Here is a 21,118-nt window from a genome sequence, read left to right as displayed (position 1 = left end):
GCAGGGCCCGCAGGCGATGCGCGGCGCCGGTGGCCCCCGCGGCCCTCGGGGCCCCGCTAAGATGCTGCTGCTGCTGGCGCTGGCCTGCGCCAGCCCGTTCCCGGAGGAGGTGCCGGGGCCGGGCGGGGCCGGCGGGCCTGGCGGGGGCCCCGGCGGGGCGCGACCTCTCAACGTGGCGCTCGTGTTCTCGGGGCCTGCGTACGCGACCGAGGCGGCGCGACTGGGCCCGGCCGTGGCGGCGGCCGTGCGCAGCCCGGGCCTGGACGTGCGGCCGGTGGCGCTGGTGCTCAACGGCTCGGACCCACGCAGCCTCGTGCTGCAGCTCTGCGACCTGCTGTCGGGGCTGAGGGTGCACGGCGTCGTCTTCGAGGACGACTCGCGCGCGCCCGCCGTCGCGCCCATCCTTGACTTCCTGTCGGCGCAGACTTCACTGCCCATCGTGGCCGTGCACGGCGGCGCCGCGCTCGTGCTCACGCCCAAGGTGCGCGCAACCCGCGGGTGGGGCGGGGCCAGAGGCTGAGGGGCGGAGCCGGGGCCCGTCGTGGGTGGGCGGGGTTGTAAGGGGGCGGGGCCAGCCCTGAGGGCCCCCATCGGGGATGCGGTGGGGACACATGTAAGGATCAGGTCTAAGTAAGAGGCGGGGCTGACTTGGAGGGGCGTGGTCTATAGGCGGAACGGAGTGTGCCGGGGAATCATCTAGAAGCAGGGTCTGGGGTGATCAGACTATGGGAAGAGTTGAGAGGCTGCGATCAGGGGAGGGGGTGGGATCTGGGGAAGAGGCGGGGCCGGCCAGTGAGGGGCGGGGACTGGGAACGAGAAGGGACACGCCTGAGATGGCAAGGTCGGAGTGAGGGCTGGGCTCTGGGATCAGCGAGGGGGAGTCAGTTGAAAACGAATGGGGTTCAGAAATGGGTGAGGGCTAGAGAGGAGGCGGGAGCCAGGAAGGCAGGAACAGGGACCAGGAGAGAGGGGTATCAGGTACTGAGGGAAAGGGAGGTTCCCGGCCAGCTGGGCATGGGGTCTAAAGGTCAACGAAGGAGGACAGAACCATCTGGTGAAAGGACGAGTATGAGAAAGAGAGGTGTCCTAAGTGAGAGGGCGAGGGAGGAGTAGAACCCTGCAGCTAGGAAGTGGGGAGAGGCCAGTCAAGGAAGGGGTGAGTCAGGGAAGGGGCGGGGCTAGCCGGTGAGAGGGGAGGCCAGGGAGGACAGGACCCCTGCTCTGTACTAAAGGGGCGGAGTCTAGAGAGGAAGACGGTCTGGGAGTGGGCTCACCCAACTGTAAGTCTTGGAAAGCAAGAATCCAGGGGGTGGTCCTGGAAAGATGAAGGCCCCCCAGAGAGGTAGCCTCAGCCAATGAGAGGTCAAAGCCAGGAGCCTACAGGGAAGGCGGGGGCAGAGGCTGGAGCTGGCTGTGGCCTGGAGAGAGGCCTGCCTCCCGAGGGCACAGGAGGGGCCAGCTGGAGTGGACTTCTGGTAGGGAAAGGCAGAATTTGAACAAGTCTTGTGTGCGGACTAAGAAGTGGTCAGCTAAGAGGAGGTGCCTGAGAAGGGGCGGGGCCTATTCAGAGGTGGAGCCAGTGTAACTGAGAAGTGGGACTCGCCTGAGGATGGGGCCACCTGAGTGGGTGGAGCCTAAGTCTCCACCAATTCCCTGCTGTGGGGGCCGGCGGCTTTGTGACTAGATCACTATTGGAGGCTGGGACTCGTAGTTCTCTCGTGTCCAGGGCACTCTGGGAAAGATCTCTGTCCAACTTTCTTCTTCTCTTTGGCATGGGGTTGTCCAAAGATTTGAAGGCAGATCATCTGAGAGATGAACTTATTACTTCCTGGCTGCCACCTCCTTGGCATACGGAGAGACGTGGCCCCTCATACCTCCATTGCTGCTTAGAAATGTGTGCCCCTCTGTTTCACTGTCTGCTAGGTGCACACCCATTGCCTTCTGGGAAATATAGTCCCTTTAGTGTTTCTGAATGGAAGAAAGAGTGGTCCTCACAGCTGCATCTGTGCCCCCGTTGAATACTGGGAATGTGGTCCCCTGAGCACACCTCCACCTGCCAAGGGTGAGGGCCCTTCAGTGCTCTCACGGCATTCTGGGAGGCCTCATCCCCTCAGGACAACAGCCCTAACCGGTACACATTTAACCACAGGCACATGTCTAGGGAGAAAGTACACTTGCTTGTCTCATCGCATTACTGGAAGATTTATTGGCTGGTTCTGTGCCAGGGCTGTTTTAGGTTCTGGGGAATACAGTTATGAAAGGTTAAAAAAAAAAAAAAAAAGACAAGGTCCCTGCTTTCACAGAGTTTGTATTTCTAATGGGGAGACAGAAAAAACAAATAACAGAGAGTTGAAATCTGTCCTGAAGGAGAGGTAATGACCGAGGACATGGCTCAATAGATGGTGGTCAGGGGAGGCCTCCCCAAGGAGGTAAAACTGAGCTGGACCTGAGGACTGAGGAGGGGAGGAGCTGGGGGGAAAAGTGTCCCCGAGAAAGGTGACAGTGAAGGGCAAAGCCCCTGAGGCCAGAAGGAACTTGAGGTGTCTGAGGAAGAGCAAAGAGGTTGGGGTGATGGGAGATGAGGTCAGAGAGGCGACAGGGATGAGGTCATGCGGGGCCTTGTGGGCCACAGCGAGGACTTTGGCTTTGATTCTGATGTAGAATTATTGGAAGGTTTTCAACCAAGAAGGGAGGCAATCCAATTACTATTTTGAACAGATCACTCTGGCTGCTGTCTGGAGAATGGAAGGTGCGAGAAAGGAAGTCGAGATGGGTTAGGAAGTTGTTGTCGTCTAGGCAAGAGAGTGGTAACCATGAGGGCCGTGACAGGGCCCGCAGTGAGGATTGAACAGCTGGGGTCATGTTTTGAACAGAGCCGAGAAGTCTTGGAGATGGTCTGGATATGGGCCCAAGGGCTGTCCAATAGAATTCTCTGCAATGATGAAGGTGGTCTTCATCTGCTCTGTCACATATGATAGCCACAGCCATGTGTAGCTGTTGAGCACTTGACGTGTGGTTAGTGCAACCAGGGAACTAAGTTTTATTTAACTTTAATTGATTTTAATGTGAATAGTCATGGGTGGCTAGTAGCTACCATATTGGAGAGCACAGGAGACAGTATTTAAACCCATGGATTTAGATGAGATCACCAGGGAGAGAGGACAGAATAGGAAACAAGGGCACCCCTATGTTTAGAATTCTGACTGAGGAAGAGAGTCCAGCAAAGGAAACAGAAAAGGAGGGGACAGGAAGGTAGGAAAAAAAGCAGAGAAGGGCAAGTCTACTCAGCAAAGCTTCCTCCAGTTGGAAGAGACTACCTTCAGCACCCTCATGGCCTGCTGGGAGATGTAGTCCCTCTCAGTGGATGCTGGGAACTGTAATTCCCTCCCAGGATGCTGATTGTGTCCACTACAGTAATGTTAGCCGCTGTAACAGATAAACCCCGACTTCTCAGTGGCTTAAGCCAATAGAAGGTTGTTTCTCACTCATATAAAATCCAAACAGGTGTTCTTGTTCCAAACAGTCTCGCCTCCAAGCCGTGACTCAGGGACTTAGGTTCCTCCGTGTTGTGGCTCTGTAACCCCCTAGGTTTCTCCTCTGGGGCCTCTGCATCTGCCCTCAGACAGGGAAGAGTAAGGTGCATGGGGGGAGAGGTTTTTATGGATGAGCCTAGAACTCAGTCTTGTGGTTAAACATAACCCAGGTCTAGCTCTGTGCCCCAGCAAGGAAAGGAGATGGGTTTGCCGAACGGCTAGTCAGCCTGCCATGTTGAGAGCTGTGAGCTGCCTTTGGCCATTGGGAGCTGTGATGCCCTTATCAGTTGCTGGGAGATGAGGTCCCCTTTGGACCCCTGGGAGCTGTGAACCCTTCACTGGTCGCTGAAGGTCCCTTATTGACTGCTGGGAGCTGAGGTCTCCACGTGGGGTGGCCTGACATCTTCCTCCTCCTCCCCTGCAGGAGAAGGGTTCCACCTTCCTGCAGCTGGGCTCGTCCACAGAGCAGCAGCTTCAGGTCATCTTCGAGGTGCTGGAGGAATACGACTGGACGTCTTTTGTAGCTGTGACCACACGTGCCCCCGGCCACCGGGCCTTCCTGTCCTACATTGAGGTGCTGACTGATGGCAGCCTGGTGGGCTGGGAGCACCGCGGGGCATTGACGCTGGACCCTGGGGCTGGCGAGGCCGTGCTGGGCGCCCAGCTCCGTAGTGTCAGTGCGCAGATCCGCCTGCTCTTCTGTGCCCGTGAGGAGGCTGAGCCTGTGTTCCGGGCAGCCGAGGAGGCTGGCCTTACTGGGCCTGGCTACGTCTGGTTCATGGTGGGGCCCCAGCTGGCTGGAGGCGGGGGCTCGGGCACCCCTGGGGAGCCCCTTCTTCTGCCAGGAGGCGCCCCACTGCCTGCCGGGCTGTTTGCAGTGCGCTCGGCAGGCTGGAGGGATGATCTGGCCCGGCGTGTGGCAGCTGGCGTGGCCGTAGTGGCCAGAGGTGCCCAGGCCCTGCTGCGTGACTATGGCTTCCTGCCTGAACTTGGCCATGACTGTCGCGCCCAAAACCGCACCCACCGAGGGGAGAGTCTACACAGGTGAGTGGGGCTGGGCTGGGAGGGCTGTGGGAAGATTCCTGAGCCTGAGTACCTGGGATACTTGTGCCTGAGTGGCCTCAAATGGGTCACGTCCCCTCTCAGAACTTCAGTCTCCTTTTCCGTAAAACGAGTGTAATTGGGTCTCCTTTCTGGGGTTAAATCAGGTGATTTGGAAAAAAGCACCTGAGATACAGCGAGTGTATTACTATATTTCGTGATTCTAGGATGCGCGTTTTTGCATAGTTTAATGTCTTTGAAACCAAGACATGTCTTACAATTGTTAACCTACCAAGGTTTCATGGGCAGTGCATTTTTTTCCTTTGTGGTAGGTGAAAATTGTGACACATCTTCTAGTTGATAGCATCTTAGATTTGGTGAAATACCCTAGTTAGAGTAGGAGTTGAACTTCAGTAACAAAAAGACCCGACAATCCAATGTCCCAAACAAGGTAGAAGTTTGTTCCTCTCTCACTTAACAATCCAGAGATGCACGATTCAGGTTATCAGGAGACTCCATCACTCCATGTGGTCATTCAGGGACTCAGGACTCTCCTACCTTGTTGCTCCGCCATCTCCTTTCTGGTGAGGAGGTGAACAAGCCATTTCCTTTATGGCCAGTGAGGTGGAAGGGACGAGTCTTACATCCCATCGGTGAGAACGTAGTCACTGGGCCAGGACTGACTTATTGGTTGTGTACTGCCACATCCATGCAGATTGGCTAGACATCGATTCTGATTGGGTAGTGCCTGTGCTGCACTGATTGTTAGAGTTTGAATATCACCTGCCCATGCCCTGGGCTAGCTGCAAGGAATTTCGGGGAATGTGGGAAATGTCAATTCTAGCTGGGCAGGTGTGTGCCCAGCTGACACATGACTGTTTTAGAAGAGGAGACCAGGATTTGGTGGGAAACAGCATCTCCACCCCAGGAAGCTTTGGGAGTGAGAACTTGATGAGTTTGGTGACAGACAGTGGAAGGAGAGGACTTTAATGCTGAAATGAGGATGGGCTGAGCTTGGGAAGGGGCGATGGGTGGGGAAGAAAGCCTAAGGGAGCAGAATTGAGAAGTGGGGAGGTGGGGAGTTGGGAATCGGGATCCAGGGGCAAGAGGATGAGAAAAGCATCCCTTGTTCATAAATACTTACTGAGCGCCCGCTAGGAACTAGGGCTCATGCTGGGCACTGGGAACACAGAGATGAATAAGACCATGGACTTCTCTTGAAAGAACACAGGGTCCTGTAGGGGTAGCAGACAGGGATGGGATAATGACAACACAGCATGTTATTTGCAATAATGGAGGTTGCACGGACTTTGTGGGAGCACTGGGGAGAGTACTGCAAAGCCAGGACATTTTTGGTTGCAGGAAGCAGAGTCTCATTCAAGTTTCCTCGGGGAAAGAAGGGTTTATTGGAAAGATAAACATGCACAGAAACCCAGACATCAGGAATTGAGGCCAATTCCTCAATTCCAGCTACTCTTTCAATTCATTCTGATTCTCTCTTTCTGATCCTCTCTGCTTCTGTGTGTGTGTGTGTGTGTGTGTGTATCTATCTTTCTCCCTCCCCCTCTCCATCACCATCACCATCTCCATCTTCATCACCATCTTCATCTCCATCTCTATCTCTATCTCTGTCTCAGGCTTGCCACTCCCAGGGGCTGTCCAGTTCTTCTGCTTACCCAGAATTTCTGTTCCTTCATGATACTCATCATTTCAGCCCATCCTGTCCATCACCCATGCCTCCAAATCTCACAGCTAACTTCCTCCCAGGAGCGGAATTGTGTTGGTCCCAGTCAACCTTCCAAACTAGGCTATACAAGTCATGGGTCAGGCTACGGAGTCAGTGAGGTTTCCAGGAGGAGGTGGTTTCTAAGCTGAGACCTGAAGAATAAACTGCTCATTCATTCATCCACTCATTCATTGAAAAGCCCTTTGTCAAGAGTCTGTGGTGTGCCAAGCCCTGCTTTATGAACAGGGTATAATGTTGAACAAGGCCTCTGCTCTCACAGAGCTTACAGTCTCATAGGTGAGACAATCAGTGCACAGACAAGAAAAGAAAGGAAAAAAACATCAGCAGGTAATAACTTCTGAGATGAAAATAAAGCAGGTAGAATGTATAACAAATGTCTATGGTGCTAGGTTAGGTGACGTCGTCAGGAAAGGCCTTTTCAAGTAGGTGAAATTTGGAGGTTAAAAAAAAAAAAAGGGGGCTTCCCTGGTGGCGCAGTGGTTGAGAGTCAGCCTGCCGATGCAGGGGACGCGGGTTCGTGCCCCGGTCCGGGAAGATCCCACATGCCGCGGAGCGGCTAGGCCCGTGAGCCATGGCCGCTGAGCCTGCGCGTCCTGAGCCTGTGCTCCGCAGCGGGAGAGGCCACAGCAGTGAGAGGCCCGCGTACCGCAAAAAAAAAGGATAAAGAGAAAGATCCAAGGGAATTCCCTGGAGGTCCAGTGGTTAGGACTTGATGCTCTCACTGCCGAGGACCCAGGTTCCAATCCCTGGTTGGGGAACTAAAATCCCACAAGCTGCGCAGCACAGCCAGAAAAAAAGAGAGAGAGAGAGAGAGAGAGAGCCAACCATCTGAAGATCTGAGTGAAGAGAGGGAGGGGAAACAGCAGGTACAAAGGCCCTGAGGCTGGAATTGCCTGAAATAAAGCCAGTGTGCCTGGAGCACAGTGGGCAAGTGGGCAGCGTATGGTGGAGTAACATGGGGCCCAGCTCAGGTAGGGCGTTTAGGCCAGGTTAGGGGTTTAGATTTGATTGCAAGGGCAGTTGGGGGTCCACCAGAAATAGATAATCCAGGCAGGGGGAAGAGCATTGTGCAAAAGACCAGAGGGGAGAAAACCTGGGCAGGTTGATGAAACCACAGTAGCTCAGGGTGGAGAATTAGGGGTTGGGAATGATGAGGCTGGTTAGGTGGAGAGGCTCAGGCCGCGAGGGCCTTGAAGGCCAGGTTGAGAGGCTTGGACTTTGTTCTGGGGCACTGGGGAGCCATGGGTGGGCTATGAGCAGGGGAGAGGTGGAGTCAGTTTAGGGTATAGAAAGACCTCTCCAGTATGGGGTGGGGACAGACTGGAGGAGAAAGATTGGAGGCTGGAGGCCAAGCAGGAGGCTGGGGTAGGGGTCCAGGAGGGCTGTGGGGACAGAGAGGAGGGGATGGGGCAGAGATATCCCAGGGGCAGGAAGGATGGGGCTTGGGGACTGATGGCCTGGGTTGGGGGAAGCGAGGAGGCAAGGATGGCAGCTGAGGGTCTGGTCCAGTGACCTGGGTGATGTGACAGGCATTCAGAGCACAGGGTGCCATTGTATAATAGAGATACCTGGGAGTCCAGAGACCCTCCCGGGGCTTCTGTCCAGAAGAAGGGACACGTGAGCTGAGTCTTGAACACCTAAGAACTAGTCAGGATGAGGAGGGAGAGAATAAGGGTTTTTTTCTTTTTTCTTTTTCTTGGGCCGTGCTGCGCGGCATGTGGAACTTCCCTGTCCAGGGATCGAACCCATACCCACTGCAGTGCAAGCGCAGAGTCTTAACCACTGGACCACCAGGGAAGTCCAAGGGTTTTTTTCTAGGCAGAGAGAAAAGCACCTACAAAAGCCTAGAGATAGAAAACCACTTGATATTTTGGGGGACACCCTGCATTCACTATTTGTGGGGCAGAAAAAGGGTTTGGGCGGAGAGAGTTTGACGGTGGGCAGTGATCAGAGATCGGGCTGCAGAGGCAGGTGGGTCCCCTAGAGCCTCAAACCCAGGCTGAGGGTCTGGGACCTGGTCCTGGAGGCACCGAGCTGCCAAGGGAGAATGCCTAGCAGAGGAGAGGCGTATTTGGGTTTTCCAGAACTTAGAGGAGAGATTCAAACTGGGCGCTGGGGTTGGTCAGTAGACAGGGGACTTTCTCGGCCTTCAGCTGCCAAGGTGCAGTTCAGGCCCCCACGTGTCCCCTCCCTTCCTGCTGGGCAGGTACTTCATGAACATTACCTGGGATAACCGGGATTACTCCTTCAATGAGGATGGCTTCCTGGTGAACCCCTCCCTGGTGGTCATCTCCCTCACCCGAGACAGGACGTGGGAGGTGGTGAGTCCTGGCGCTGACCTCAGGCATGGGAGAGGGCCTGGATTCCTGGGTCCTGGGGAAGAAGCAATGAGGACCTAGACTCCTGGCGGAGGTGGGGGCTGAGGCCCTGCATTCCGGCCTCTGACGGAGGAAGGGGCTGGGAGCCTGGACTTCTAGGTCCTAAGGGGAAGGACTGGGAATCCAGACCCTTGGATTCTGGTAGAAGAAAGCCCAGACTCGTGGGTCTGAAGGAGGAAAGGGTTTCTGGGTCCAAGGGACAGGTGGGGGAGGACGCCCAGACTCCTGGATCTGAGGGAGAAGGAGCTGGGAGCTCGCGGCTACGAGGAAGGCAGGCCATGGAGGCCAGAACATTCTAGAAAGTCCCCCTCAGGAAGCCTGAATCCCCTGCTCTTGGCCAAGGTGGGCAGCTGGGAGCAGCAGACGCTCCGCCTCAAGTACCCGCTGTGGTCCCGCTATGGCCGCTTCCTGCAGCCAGTTGATGACACGCAGCACCTCACCGTGGCCACGCTGGAAGAGAGGCCTTTCGTCATTGTGGAGCCCGCCGACCCCATCAGTGGCACTTGCATCCGAGACTCCGTCCCCTGCCGGAGCCAGCTCAACCGCACCCACAGGTGACAGCCCAGGATCCAGAAGTTCCAGCTTCAAAATCCTCTCTTGAAGCCTAGTAGTCCTAGCCCCAGCCCCCTCCTCCCTTGGGACCCAGAAAGCCGTCCAGCTTGGTGACCTTGGACAAGTCATGTAATTCCTTTGAGCCTCAGTTTCCCCAGAAAGCGATGCCCACCATAGTTTTAGTGGCTGCTCGTCCCTCCCTCCATAAGGCGCGGGGGGGGGGCGCAGGGATCCCCAACATCCCCAAGCCTGCTCGCTCCCCGCAGCCCTCCGCCGGACGCCCCCCGCCCAGAAAAGCGGTGCTGCAAGGGCTTCTGCATCGACATTCTCAAGCGGCTGGCGCACACCATCGGCTTCAGCTATGACCTCTACCTGGTCACCAACGGCAAGCACGGCAAAAAGATTGATGGTGTCTGGAACGGCATGATCGGGGAGGTGAGGTGGGCGGGGACAGGGTGGGGGCGGGACAAGACAGGTGTGGGGCGGAGTCGGGACCAGGTCAGGGCCGGGAAGCGGCTGGGTCAGGCTTCTGAGGGGGCGGGACTATGAGGGGAGAACTCTGAGGCCGAAGGGGCGTGGCCGAAGGTGAGAAGCTTGGATTTGAAGGGGCGGGGCCACGAGGAGGACCCACCTTGACGGAGGGGCCGGGACAGGAGGAAGGACACTTGGGGCGGAGGAGGCGGGGCTCGGAGGGTGGAACTATTAGGAAAAGGGGGCGGGGCCTGGAGGATGGAGCCCAAAACTTTCAGAGGCTTGCTGGGGGAGGAGGATGCAGCAGGAGGCCACTTCTTCCCACTCTTGTTCTCGACACTCACCTCCACCTTTCCTGCCCCATTCTGCCTGCGTCCCCTTCATCCACCCCGCCACCCTCCTAGCCCTTTCTATCATCCTGTCACTGGTCTCCTCCTGGGACCCGTCTTTGTCCTGAGCCAGCCGTGTTCCCTCACTCCCTCCCTGTCCTCACTCCCAGGTGTTCTACCAGCGCGCGGACATGGCCATTGGCTCTCTCACCATCAACGAGGAGCGGTCCGAGATAGTGGATTTCTCCGTCCCCTTCGTGGAGACAGGCATCAGCGTTATGGTGGCGCGTAGCAATGGCACTGTGTCCCCCTCGGCCTTTCTCGGTGAGCCCAGGTCCTGGAATGGCAAGGGGTGGGGTTTGGGGGCAGCTGTGTGTCCATTTCCCATCCTGCTATTGCTTGTACCAGCAGGGTGACTCTGGTGAACTGAGGGCCTCAGTTCCCTAACCTGTAAAATGGGAGAATTTCCCCCACCAGAAGCAATTTTACAATGAAGCTAAGAAAGTCTGAGCTTCAGAAGCCTTCTCCTGCACAGCCCCTTCAAGGCCCTGTACCTGGTCTTGTATTCATAATTTTATTTTCTTGTTTCTTAAAGAGAACCCTCCAAATTGTATAAGTGGCAGGCCCCACAAAAACCATCTTCCCCTGTACATAAGTATGAGATGAGGAAAAGAGATGAGCATGGGCCTCATCAAACAATGTTTACTGAGCACCTACTATGTGCCAGGCTCTGGGCTGCACAGGAAACCTTGCCCTTTAAGAGCTCTCCCAGGGCCTCATCGGGGAGACAGAAAACAATCTCTTAAAGATATACATGGGCAAGATCATTTCATATGGTGGTGAATACTACGAGAAATTAAGCCGGGGGAAGAGACAGAGAAGAATAGGATCGGTGTTGCTGTGGGTGGACAGGCGGGTCCCTCTGAGCAGGTGACCCGGTCCTGCATAGATCTGGCTGGAAAAGTGTCCCGAGCAGATTAACATTAAGGGCAAAGGCCCCAAGGTGGGAATGTTCGTGGGGTATTTGTGAACTACTGGGAGGCCTGTGTGACCAGGGGAGGGGGCAGTGAGTGATCATGGGAGAGGTAGGAGGTGAGGGCTGAGAGGGAATCAGGTGGTGGATCGAGCAGGGCCTTGGTTGCTACGGTAGGAAGGTTGGGTTTTACTTTTATTGCAATGGCAAGGCTTTTAACTGCAGGCGGTGGTGTGGGGATATACGATCAGATTTAGGCTTTTAAGATATCCCACTAGTGGGTCTGCGGATGCAGGAGGCCCATGAGGAGGCTACTGGAGAGGTCCGTGCAGAGTGAGTTTGGGGTGCAGGATAGGAAGATGGCCTAGAGGGTGAGACGAGTAAACAGGCTTAGGATGCGTATAGAAAGCTGGCACACAATGGGTTGGTGGCTTTGAGGTAGATTGGGTAGAGGTCTCATTTACTGAGCTTGGAGAAGACAAAAGGGAAAGCGTACATCAAGCCAAGGGCAGCAGTTCACGTCCGTTCCCTCCTGCTCTCCAAAGTCTGAGCAAAGCTCCTGGGAGGGGGAAGGGCTGAGAGGAGAAGGGACAACCCTTCTCTGGTGTTTTGTTTTCTGTCTATTTCCCCAACGGTGTCTCTTGTGGCCTCCTCTTTGCACCAAGGTCTCTGCAGGGCACCCTGACAGGCACCACGTGGGGCCCCTGCTTTCAGCAAGGGAGTGACAAGGTCATGTTTATGCCCCATCACGTGGCCCAGTGGAGGTGATAGGCATGTCCCCAGATACTGCTGTGACAATCCAGGCTGGTGACCCTACTGTGACAGGGGCAGTCCTGGCCGCTTACACTTGGCCCAGGAAGGTCAAATCCCGGGTACTGATCTCAAGAAAGAGTGATTTGGGTTTGTTGTCAGTGAACTCCTGGAAGCAGTGTGAGGAGGGGATGCAGGAACTCAGGTTTGGCTGATGGACAGGTCAGGGTGGTGCCTCTGGTAGGGGAGCTATTGAGAAAGAGGCAGAGAGGATGTAGCTTGTTTGGGGAACTGTGAGTTCTGGGTGGTTAAAGCAATGGGTTCTTGAAAAAATGATCAGTCCAGAGACGAGAGTGGAAACAAGTCTGAGAGGCAGGGACTTTGTCCTGGGGGCACTGGGGAGCCACAGAGGTCTGTGAGCTGGGGAGAGGCCAGGTCATCTCTGGGTGTAGAAAGAGCTTCTAGGGCCGTCGTGGGGGGAAGGGCTGGAGAGGAGAGGATGGGGAGATGGTCCAGGGGACAGGATGTGGCCTGAGCAGTGTTGGCAGAGAGAATGGAGAGGAAAGGCCGAGGTGGGGGTGGGTGGGGGCAGGACAGAAGGATAGGGCTGGGGACTGACAGGATGCTGGTGAGGGGGAGGGAAGGAGGGAGTGAGGGTGGCAAATGTGGGAGGGAGGGTCTGGGCGGTGACTGGATGGACGGGGAACTCCCAGGGTGGGGAGCCTGGGAGTCGGTGCTGGGCTCCGTGTGGGACATGAATGGCCTGGAGGGATTGCCAGGGGGAGGTGGAGAATCAGGTCTGGGGCTCAGGAAACATAATTAGGAGATAGTTTCTATATGGTGGTTGAAATCACAGAAATGATTGAGATGATTTTCTTTGGGAGAGACTGCCCCGCCACCCCTGCCAGGGGTCTGGGTGGGCAATGAGGCTGTCCCCAAGAAGGGGGCAGAGTAGGACGGGGTCAGATCTGGGCTGTACCTTGTTCATATGTCTGTGGGCACCCAAGCCTTGGCTTGGCTGAGTCATGGCCACACACCCCCTTGCCCTCAGAGCCATACAGCCCTGCCGTGTGGGTGATGATGTTCGTCATGTGCCTCACTGTGGTCGCCGTCACCGTTTTCATCTTTGAGTACCTCAGTCCCGTCGGCTACAACCGCAGCCTGGCCACGGGCAAACGTGAGTCCCCTTCCTCCGTCACCCTACCTCAGAGTGCCTGGACCACAGAGAGAGAACTACGTTTCCCAACAGCCCCTGGGATAGAGTTATGGTCTCCTGAGGCAACAGGGGCCTCATGGGCCACTGGGAATTGTAGTTCTTTCTGCTCCCTCATTGAGCATAAGGGATTTGGGGTCCATGTCCCCCTCCTGGCCCCCTGCAGGCCCTGGCGGCTCAACTTTCACCATTGGGAAATCCATCTGGCTGCTCTGGGCCCTGGTGTTCAATAACTCGGTGCCCGTGGAGAACCCCCGGGGGACCACCAGCAAAATCATGGTGCTGGTGTGGGCTTTCTTCGCCGTCATCTTCCTCGCCAGCTACACAGCCAACCTGGCCGCCTTCATGATCCAGGAGGAGTATGTGGATACCGTGTCTGGGCTCAGTGACCGAAAGGTATGTGTGTTTGGGGAGGGAGGGAATTGGCTGAGGTTGTAGGTGGCAGATGGTGGGGGAGGGGGGGGAATCGTGGGGGGTCTCTTCCTCGAAAGAGACCCAGAATGGTAGAATGGAATACTCCGGAGGAAAATGGTTATGTTTCACAATGAACTATTTAAATATTCCAAGGAGAAGAGAGTATCCCCAAATATTCTAGGGGCAGGAGTGCCAAATGGAATATTCTAGATCAGTGCTTCTCTCAAACTGTGATGAAGGGCTAATTTTTGACATTTCTAATCCAGTGGAGACCAATGCTTTTATAAAATATGATAGAAAGGAATTACTGGAAAAGTAAAATAAAATTTAAAACCAAGACGTGCAAAATTCCAACCCACATCTTTATTAGGTTCAACAGACGTAAAATTATTCTGTCAAATAGTTTGACTCTCTCGGTTTCTGTACTTACCTCATCACGGATCACAGTTCGTTCATGGACTGGTGGTCTGCACAGCACATTTTGAGACTAACGTGGTTAACTGGGTGTCATGACCTATTAGAAGGTTGAGGAACCAATTCAATGGATTACAACAGACATTTTTTTTTAATGGAATGGATTAGAATAGAATAAAAAATATGTTTGACTGCATTTTAGGTAATCAGGGTGAGTATGGTTGTATGAAACTTTTGTTTTAGTCATGTAGACACCCGACATTAGGCCAGCACACACCTATCTGGCTGGGTCTGTTGTTAAAATAGTGAACTATTTCTGAACAGATTGGGAACTGTTAGCAACTGCCCCCAGCCGGTGCCATGCCAGCCCCTGCCCCGGGGACCTCTCATGATCCAGCAAGTTAAGGGTTAATGCCTGGCCCATCAAGTGCCTCTGGGACCTGTCTGGAGATTTGTTGCCTGTGTCTTTTCTGATTGGACCATGATCAGCCCATACTGGGGATTAAATATTTCAATATTACTCCTGACTGTGTGTGTGCATGTGTATGTCTACATATCTGCACACATACGTACAGATAACTGCGGGTGTATGTGATGGGTGAAGAGTAGTGTTTCCATGGGTCATGGCGAGCAAGTGTGAGAAACACTTCTGGACTGGGGTGTCTGCCAGTGTCCCCCAGAATGGAGCAGCTGGTTGAGGACATCTTGACCCAAATGCCCCCTGGGGGGGTGCCCTAATGACTCCCCATTCTGCCCCAGTTCCAGCGGCCCCAGGAGCAGTACCCGCCCCTGAAGTTTGGGACGGTGCCCAACGGGTCCACAGAGAAGAACATCCGCAGCAACTACCCCGACATGCACAGTTACATGGTGCGCTACAACCAGCCCCGCGTAGAGGAAGCGCTCACTCAGCTCAAGGCAGGGTCAGCGCAGACCGGGGGCCGGGAGGTGGGGGGTAGGGAGCGGGGCTGCTGGGGCCCCTGAGGAGGCTTGGAGATGGCAAGGGGTCAGGGGTTGTTCATCAGCCTCAGAGGTCATCCCGGGGTGGGCCAGCTTGGAGGGCAGAGGTCATTGAGGGTGGGAATGAACTCCCCCTTCTGGGAGTAGGAGCCTTAGGATATTTTCAGAGAGCCAGTGGTTACGAATTATGGAGCCAGACTACCAGGGTTCAGATCCTGGCTTTGTCCCTTCTTGGCTGTGTGACCTTGGGCAAGTTACTCAACCTCTCTGAGCCTCAGTTTCCTCCTTTGTAAAATGGGGATGACAAGAGAACCCACCTCATAAGTTTTTTATAAGAATTGTTATAGTTATTATTATTAGTTAATATATTATTATAGTCATTATTATTAAATAATATATATTATTATAGTTATTATTATTAGTTAATCCACGCAAAACACTTAGAACAGTGCCTGGCACACTGTAGGTATTTGCTGTTATTATTATTATTACTACCATCATCATCATCATTAGATCTGAACTCACTGGAATCAATACTTGTAGAGAGAGAGAGAGAGATATATATATATATATTTTTTTAACATCAGTTTCCCAAATCATGGGGAAAATTTCAGTTCTGGCCCCAAAGTGCAGTCCAAGGTTACAACAAAGCTAAGCACAATGACTCCCTCTCCCCGTCCCTCATTGATTTAGTCATTCAGCATGCATTTATTTTCTTAGCCTCAGCTCCATGCCAGGCAGTGAACAAACAGATCACAATTCCTGCCCACAGCAAGCTTAAGACCTAGGGGTAGGAAATTAACAAGAAACATGCAAACAGAAAAATCAGCATGATCATTTCAGAAAGTGATTGTGAGCTAGAGTGTGACTGAGCTGGGGTGTATTCACCAGGGTGTTGAGGGCAGGCCTCTGGGGGAGGTAACTGGAACAGAGCCCAGGAGGAGGTAAGGGACTCCTCCTTAGCTAGGTGGACTTGCCTAGCCTTGGAGGCAAAGGGTCTGAGCCCCGAGCGGTCTTGGCTTCTTAGAGGAACAGCAAGAAGCCATCATGGCTGAAGGGTGGTGAGCTCAGTTAGAGCTCAGTTTGGAGGGTAGATGAGAGTAGAACATAGGGTGTGACCCCTGAGGCCAAGGTCAGCACTGGGTTTTATTTGAAGGGCAGTGAGAAGCCATGGGAAAGGGGGACATTAAGTAGGGGAGCGATGTGATCAGATTTCTGTTTGTAAATGCCCCCCCTGGCCTCCATGTGGAGAATGAATGGAGGGGGACATCAGAGGGACCAGTTAGTCAGAAGCTGTATTGCCCTCCTGACACCTTTCCCCCAGGCCCACTCTCTGCTGACCCCTGCAGGTGCCAGTTGTAACTGGATATTTTTTACCCCTCAGTCTTGATTAGAATTGTTGGGACATGTCACGTGGTTCCCTGCTCCACGCAGGTTCTCAAAGATGCCCGGGAACCTGTGGGGAACAAAGCCTCAAGCTTGATTCCAGAACACCCTTCCTCCTGTCTTTCCTTCAGCTGTGAAGCCCGATGGACCCCCTCAGCCCCCTTCCCAGGGCTCCCCTGCCTGAGGACACCCCCTTTCTCTGCCTGGCACCCCTTGCCTTCAGGTTCCCAATCTTCATGAACGAGGTTTCCCCTTCCCAAATCTCTTTCCCCCTTCTCTTCAAAGGTTTTATTTACCTAACACACTTGTTAAAAATAATAAGGTAAAAAGTGAAGATCTCTCCTCTCCCCCTCCTTATTCATATTTCCAGGCATTTCCTCCACCTTTTTTCTAGAGCAGAGCTGGGGAGCCACATATGTAATATTTTTCTTTTTTTGGGGGGTGGATGAGTGATTTTATTTTTTTCATTTATGAAACATTTTTAAATTGTATTTATTTTTAAAAACAGGCACACATACAGAATGGGTTTCTGTTGCGGCATACGGGATCCTAGTTCCCCAACCGGGGACCGAACCAGTGCGCCCTCAGAGTGGAAGCGCGGAGTCCCAATCACTGGACCACCAGGGCAATCCCATGAAACATTTTTTTTTAATTGAAGTATAGTTGATTTGCAATGTTTCAGACGTACAGCAAAGCGATTCAGTTGTATACACATAACTGAAATATATATATATATACTTTTTCAGATTCTTTTCCATTATAGGTTATGATATTGAATATAGTTCCCTGGGCTATACAGTAGGTCCACATATGTAATGTAAATGTACCCAGGAGACACACTAAAAAAAACAGGTGATATTAATTCGAATGGTACATTGTATTTAACCCAATAGCTCCAATATATTATTTCAATATATAATATCAAAATTAATGATGGGGAATTCCCTGGCAGTCCAGTGGTTAGGACCCCATGCTCTCACTGCTGAGGGCCCAGGTTCAATCCCTGGTCAGGGAACTAAAATCCCACAAGCCGCCAAAAAAAAAAAAAAAAAAAAAATGAATGAGATGTTTCACTGTTTTGGCAGGGGGCAGGGTGGGTACTTCAAATGTTACAATCACAGTTCATCTCAATTCACACTTGGTCCAGTCTGGCTAGTGGCTGTCCCATGGAGTTCTAGAACTCTGTCTTTTTACCTCTTTTGTTGTTGTTTCCTTCCTTTCCTCTCTTTTTCTTTTTTCTTCTTTTCCTCCTCCTCTTCTTTCCTCGTCCTTCTTCCACTTCTTAATCCCTTCCTGTACTTGCCCCGACCCCCAGATGTCATCTGGAGTTTCCCACCCCTTAGCATCTAGATACCTTTAGCCCCGTAACCCCTTCCCTAAAAACTGTGCAAATTCCTGGGCTTCTCAGGAATTTGAGAAGGATTCTCAAATTGAAATCTCCATTCCTGGCTTCAAGCTCCCCTTTGCCAGATTGAATTCACTTTCTGGACCATCTCACAGGCCCATGTCTTCCAGCTCTGGAGCCTATTAACTAAAATTGGAGCCCATCTCTCCCTTAATCCCCACAGAAGCCCAGACCTCAAGCCCATATGTGCTGGATTGAAGATTGGAAACGTGAAGGGCGTCACTTTGCCTGCACTGTCCAGCAGAAAGGAAATGCAAGCTACTGTGTAATTCTAAATTGTTAGTAGCCACGTAAAAAGACATAAAAAGAAACAGGTGAAATTTGTTTTAATGATGTATTTTACTTAGCCTAGTATATTCAAAATATTATTGCAACACATAATCAGTATAAAAATGGTTGCGGCCTTTTACATAATCCACCCTCCCACCCCCACCAACACACACACCTTTTGAAATCCAGTGTGCATTTTATACTCACCACACATCTCAGTTCAAACTTGCCACCTTTCAAGCGCTTAAACCAGCCACAGGGACGTGTGTAGATACCAAATTGGGCGGCCCAGGTCTACATCATCTAAATGCCAAAAGTTTCATAGTGAAGGTCATGAGCATGAAACATAAAAGGACTCTGGCCACCTCCCCACCCCCCTGGGAATTTTCACTTCCTTACTCACCCCCAGAGTATCCTCCCCAGCCAGCCAGCTGACTCATCCCCGCCCCCCCTACTTCACAAGTATCAAACGCCTTCCTCAGGAGGCAGGGGAATTGCCTTCCTCTTTTTTTTTTTTTTTTTTTTACTTCTACAGGGAACCCTCACATTCCCAGTCTATCTCATCCTTACATTTGGAGAGTAAGAATTCCAAGACCTGGGTAAGGGTAGGACCGTCATGTCCCGCATCCACTTGGTTCCTGAATTTTGGAGAGCAGTGAGAGTGTGACCAGCAAGGGAGACCAGCCCCATCTCAAAAAAATGAATCCAACTCTATCCCACCCCTGAGTTAAAAGGAGGGATAGCTGTATTCTTCTTTTCATCCAAATGTCAGCCACAATCCCAGCCCTTAATAAGAATAGCTCGAGGCTTCATCCCGTGTCTTTTTATATTGCATCTTTTTTTAAAATTGAGCTGTAACATACCCAGATCTTTTTCTTTTTTTATTGGAGTAGAATCGATTTATTTTTTTTTTAATTTTTTTTTTTTGTCGGTGAATAAAGTTTTATTGGAACGCAGCAGAGGCCGTTTCAAGGGGTCCCCAACACACATTCTGAGCACAGAGGAGCCATAGATGCAGGAATTGTAAAAAAAAAAAAAAAAAGCCTCTCTGCTAAGCCACATATTTCCTTGTAACATGGGGGTCGGTCTCATGTTAAAGTGGCCACCATTTCCTCCAAGGGAAATTTGATGTGGTCTCTCTATGTATTACGTATGTATATAAATATGTATATATACTAGTATAGTTGATTTATAATGTGTTAGTTTCAGGGGTACGGCAAAGTGATTCATATATATATATATGATTTTTTCAGATTCTTTTCCATTATAGGTTATTACAAGATATGAATATAATTCCTGTCCTATACAGTAGGCCCTTGTCGATCTCTTTTATATAGAGTAGTGTGTATCTGCTAATCCCAAACTCCTAATTTATCCCTCCCCTGCTTTCCCCTTTGGTAACCATGTTTATTTTCTATGTCTGTGAGTCTATTTCTATTTTGTAAATAAGTTCATTTGTATTTTTTTTAAAGTATTTTTGATGTGGACCATTTTTAAAGTCTTTATTGAATTTGTTACAATATTGCTTCCGTTTTATGTTTTGGTTTTTTGGCCTCAAGGCATGTGGGATCTTAGCTTCCCAACCAGGGATTGAACCTGCACCCCCTGCATTGGAAGGCGAAGTCTTAACTAGTGGACCGTCAGGGAAGTCCCCTGTATTTTTTTAGTTTCCACATATAAGTGATATTATATGATATTTACCTTTCTCTGCCTGACTTACTTCACTTAGTATGATAATCTCTAGGTCCATCCAAGTTGCTGCAAATGGCATCATTTCATTCTTTTTTATAGCCGAATAATATTCCAGTGTGTGTGTGTGTGTGTGTGCGCGCGCGCGCACATACCACATCTTCTTTATCCATTCATCGGTCAATGAGCGTTTAGGTTGCTTCCACGTCTTGGCTATTGTAGATAGTGCTGTTGTGAACACTGGGATGCATGTGTCTTTTCAAATTCTAATTTTTGTCTTTTCCGGATATGTGCACAAGAGTGGGATTGCTGGATCATATGGTAGCTCTTTTTTCATATTTTTAGCTTTTCAAGGAAACTCCATACTGTTCTCTATAGTGGCTGCACCAATTTACATCCCACCACATACAGATCTTAAGTGTGAGGTTCATTGATCAGCTATACATTCATGTGGCCATACCCAGGTTAAGGTATGGAAAATTTCTAGTTCCCCTCTGCCCTTCTAGTCACCATAGATTATCGCTGTAAATTAGTTTTGCCTGGTTCATTGAATATTACATAAACAGAATCAAACAGTGTATATATAACAGTGTATATGATAGTTTTTGTGTCTAGCTTGCTTCATCCAGCGCGACTACCAAGTCTGTTCACTGCAGTATTCCACTGAGTATACCAATAGAGGAATATATCAGAAATCTTCCACTCTCCTGATTGGTGAACATTTGGCTTGTTTCCGGTGTTTGGCCATTGTGAATATTCTACTATGAAGATTCTCGTACAAGTGTTTGGAGGACGTATACATTCATATTTCTCGGGTAAATTCCCATGGGTGAACCTGCTAGGTCATAGGGAGGTGTCTGCTTAGCTTCAAAAGATACTGCCAGACATTTTCCAAAGTGGTTGTACCAGTTTACACTCTCATCGCAGTGCAGGAAAGTTCCATTTGTTCCACATGCTTGCCAAGGCTTGGTATCATTCCCATACCTTTTTAATTTACCATAGTGTTTATTATACATCAAGTTCTGTTCTCATTTCAAGTTCATTATTGGTTTGCTAGGGCTACCATAACAAAACTTTATTGTCTCACGGTTCCGGAGGCTAGAAGTCCTCCTTGGTTCCCTCTGAGGGCTGTGAAGGAAGGATCTGTCCCAGGCCTCTCTCCTTGGCTTTATAGATGGCCATCTTCTTCCTGTGTCTTTTCAGATCATCTTCCCTTTGTGCATGTCTCTGTATCTAAATTCTCCCTTTTTATAAGAACACCATTCATACTGGATCAGGGTCCACTTTAATGACCTCATTTTAACTTGATCACCACTGTAAAGACCTTTTCTCTGACTAAGAGCACATTGAGGCACTGGGATAGGCCTTCAGTGTATAAATGCTGGGGAACACAATTCAACCCACAACTCTTTATAGGTGAATATTATTATTCCTATTTTATAGATGAGAAGACAAACGCAGAGCAAGACCCTATAGCTGGTGAGGGGCAGAGCTGGGATTTGAACCCTGGCAGTCTAATTCTCAGTCCAACCTCTCAACCACTGTACTACATAACCTCACTCGCCCAGCGAGAAACCCAGAATCACCCTCCTTGTG

The 21,118-nt window shown here is 51.4% G+C and overlaps 1 protein-coding gene across 1 annotated transcript in view; it reads left to right on the top strand.

The window, feature by feature from the left end:
* The window catches only part of GRIN2D (glutamate ionotropic receptor NMDA type subunit 2D), a 30,272-nt gene continuing 9,154 nt past the window's right edge, over positions 1-21,118 (top strand). The window contains exons 1-9 of the mRNA XM_022585191.2: positions 1-481; positions 3,958-4,577; positions 8,528-8,642; positions 9,042-9,253; positions 9,518-9,686; positions 10,222-10,375; positions 12,826-12,951; positions 13,154-13,383; positions 14,575-14,735. Of these exons, the coding sequence (XP_022440899.1) occupies positions 17-481; positions 3,958-4,577; positions 8,528-8,642; positions 9,042-9,253; positions 9,518-9,686; positions 10,222-10,375; positions 12,826-12,951; positions 13,154-13,383; positions 14,575-14,735 (2,252 nt within the window). The 5' untranslated portion in view covers positions 1-16. The remainder of the gene's footprint in view (positions 482-3,957; positions 4,578-8,527; positions 8,643-9,041; positions 9,254-9,517; positions 9,687-10,221; positions 10,376-12,825; positions 12,952-13,153; positions 13,384-14,574; positions 14,736-21,118) is intronic.

This window comes from Delphinapterus leucas, chromosome 20 (genome assembly GCF_059928025.1).
Source record: "Delphinapterus leucas isolate spDelLeu-1000000601 "Yukka" chromosome 20, BTC_Dleu_Yukka2, whole genome shotgun sequence".
Lineage (NCBI taxonomy): Eukaryota > Metazoa > Chordata > Mammalia > Artiodactyla > Monodontidae > Delphinapterus > Delphinapterus leucas.
Note: the sequence above shows the minus strand (reverse complement) of the source record. Positions and strands in the feature narration are given on the sequence as shown.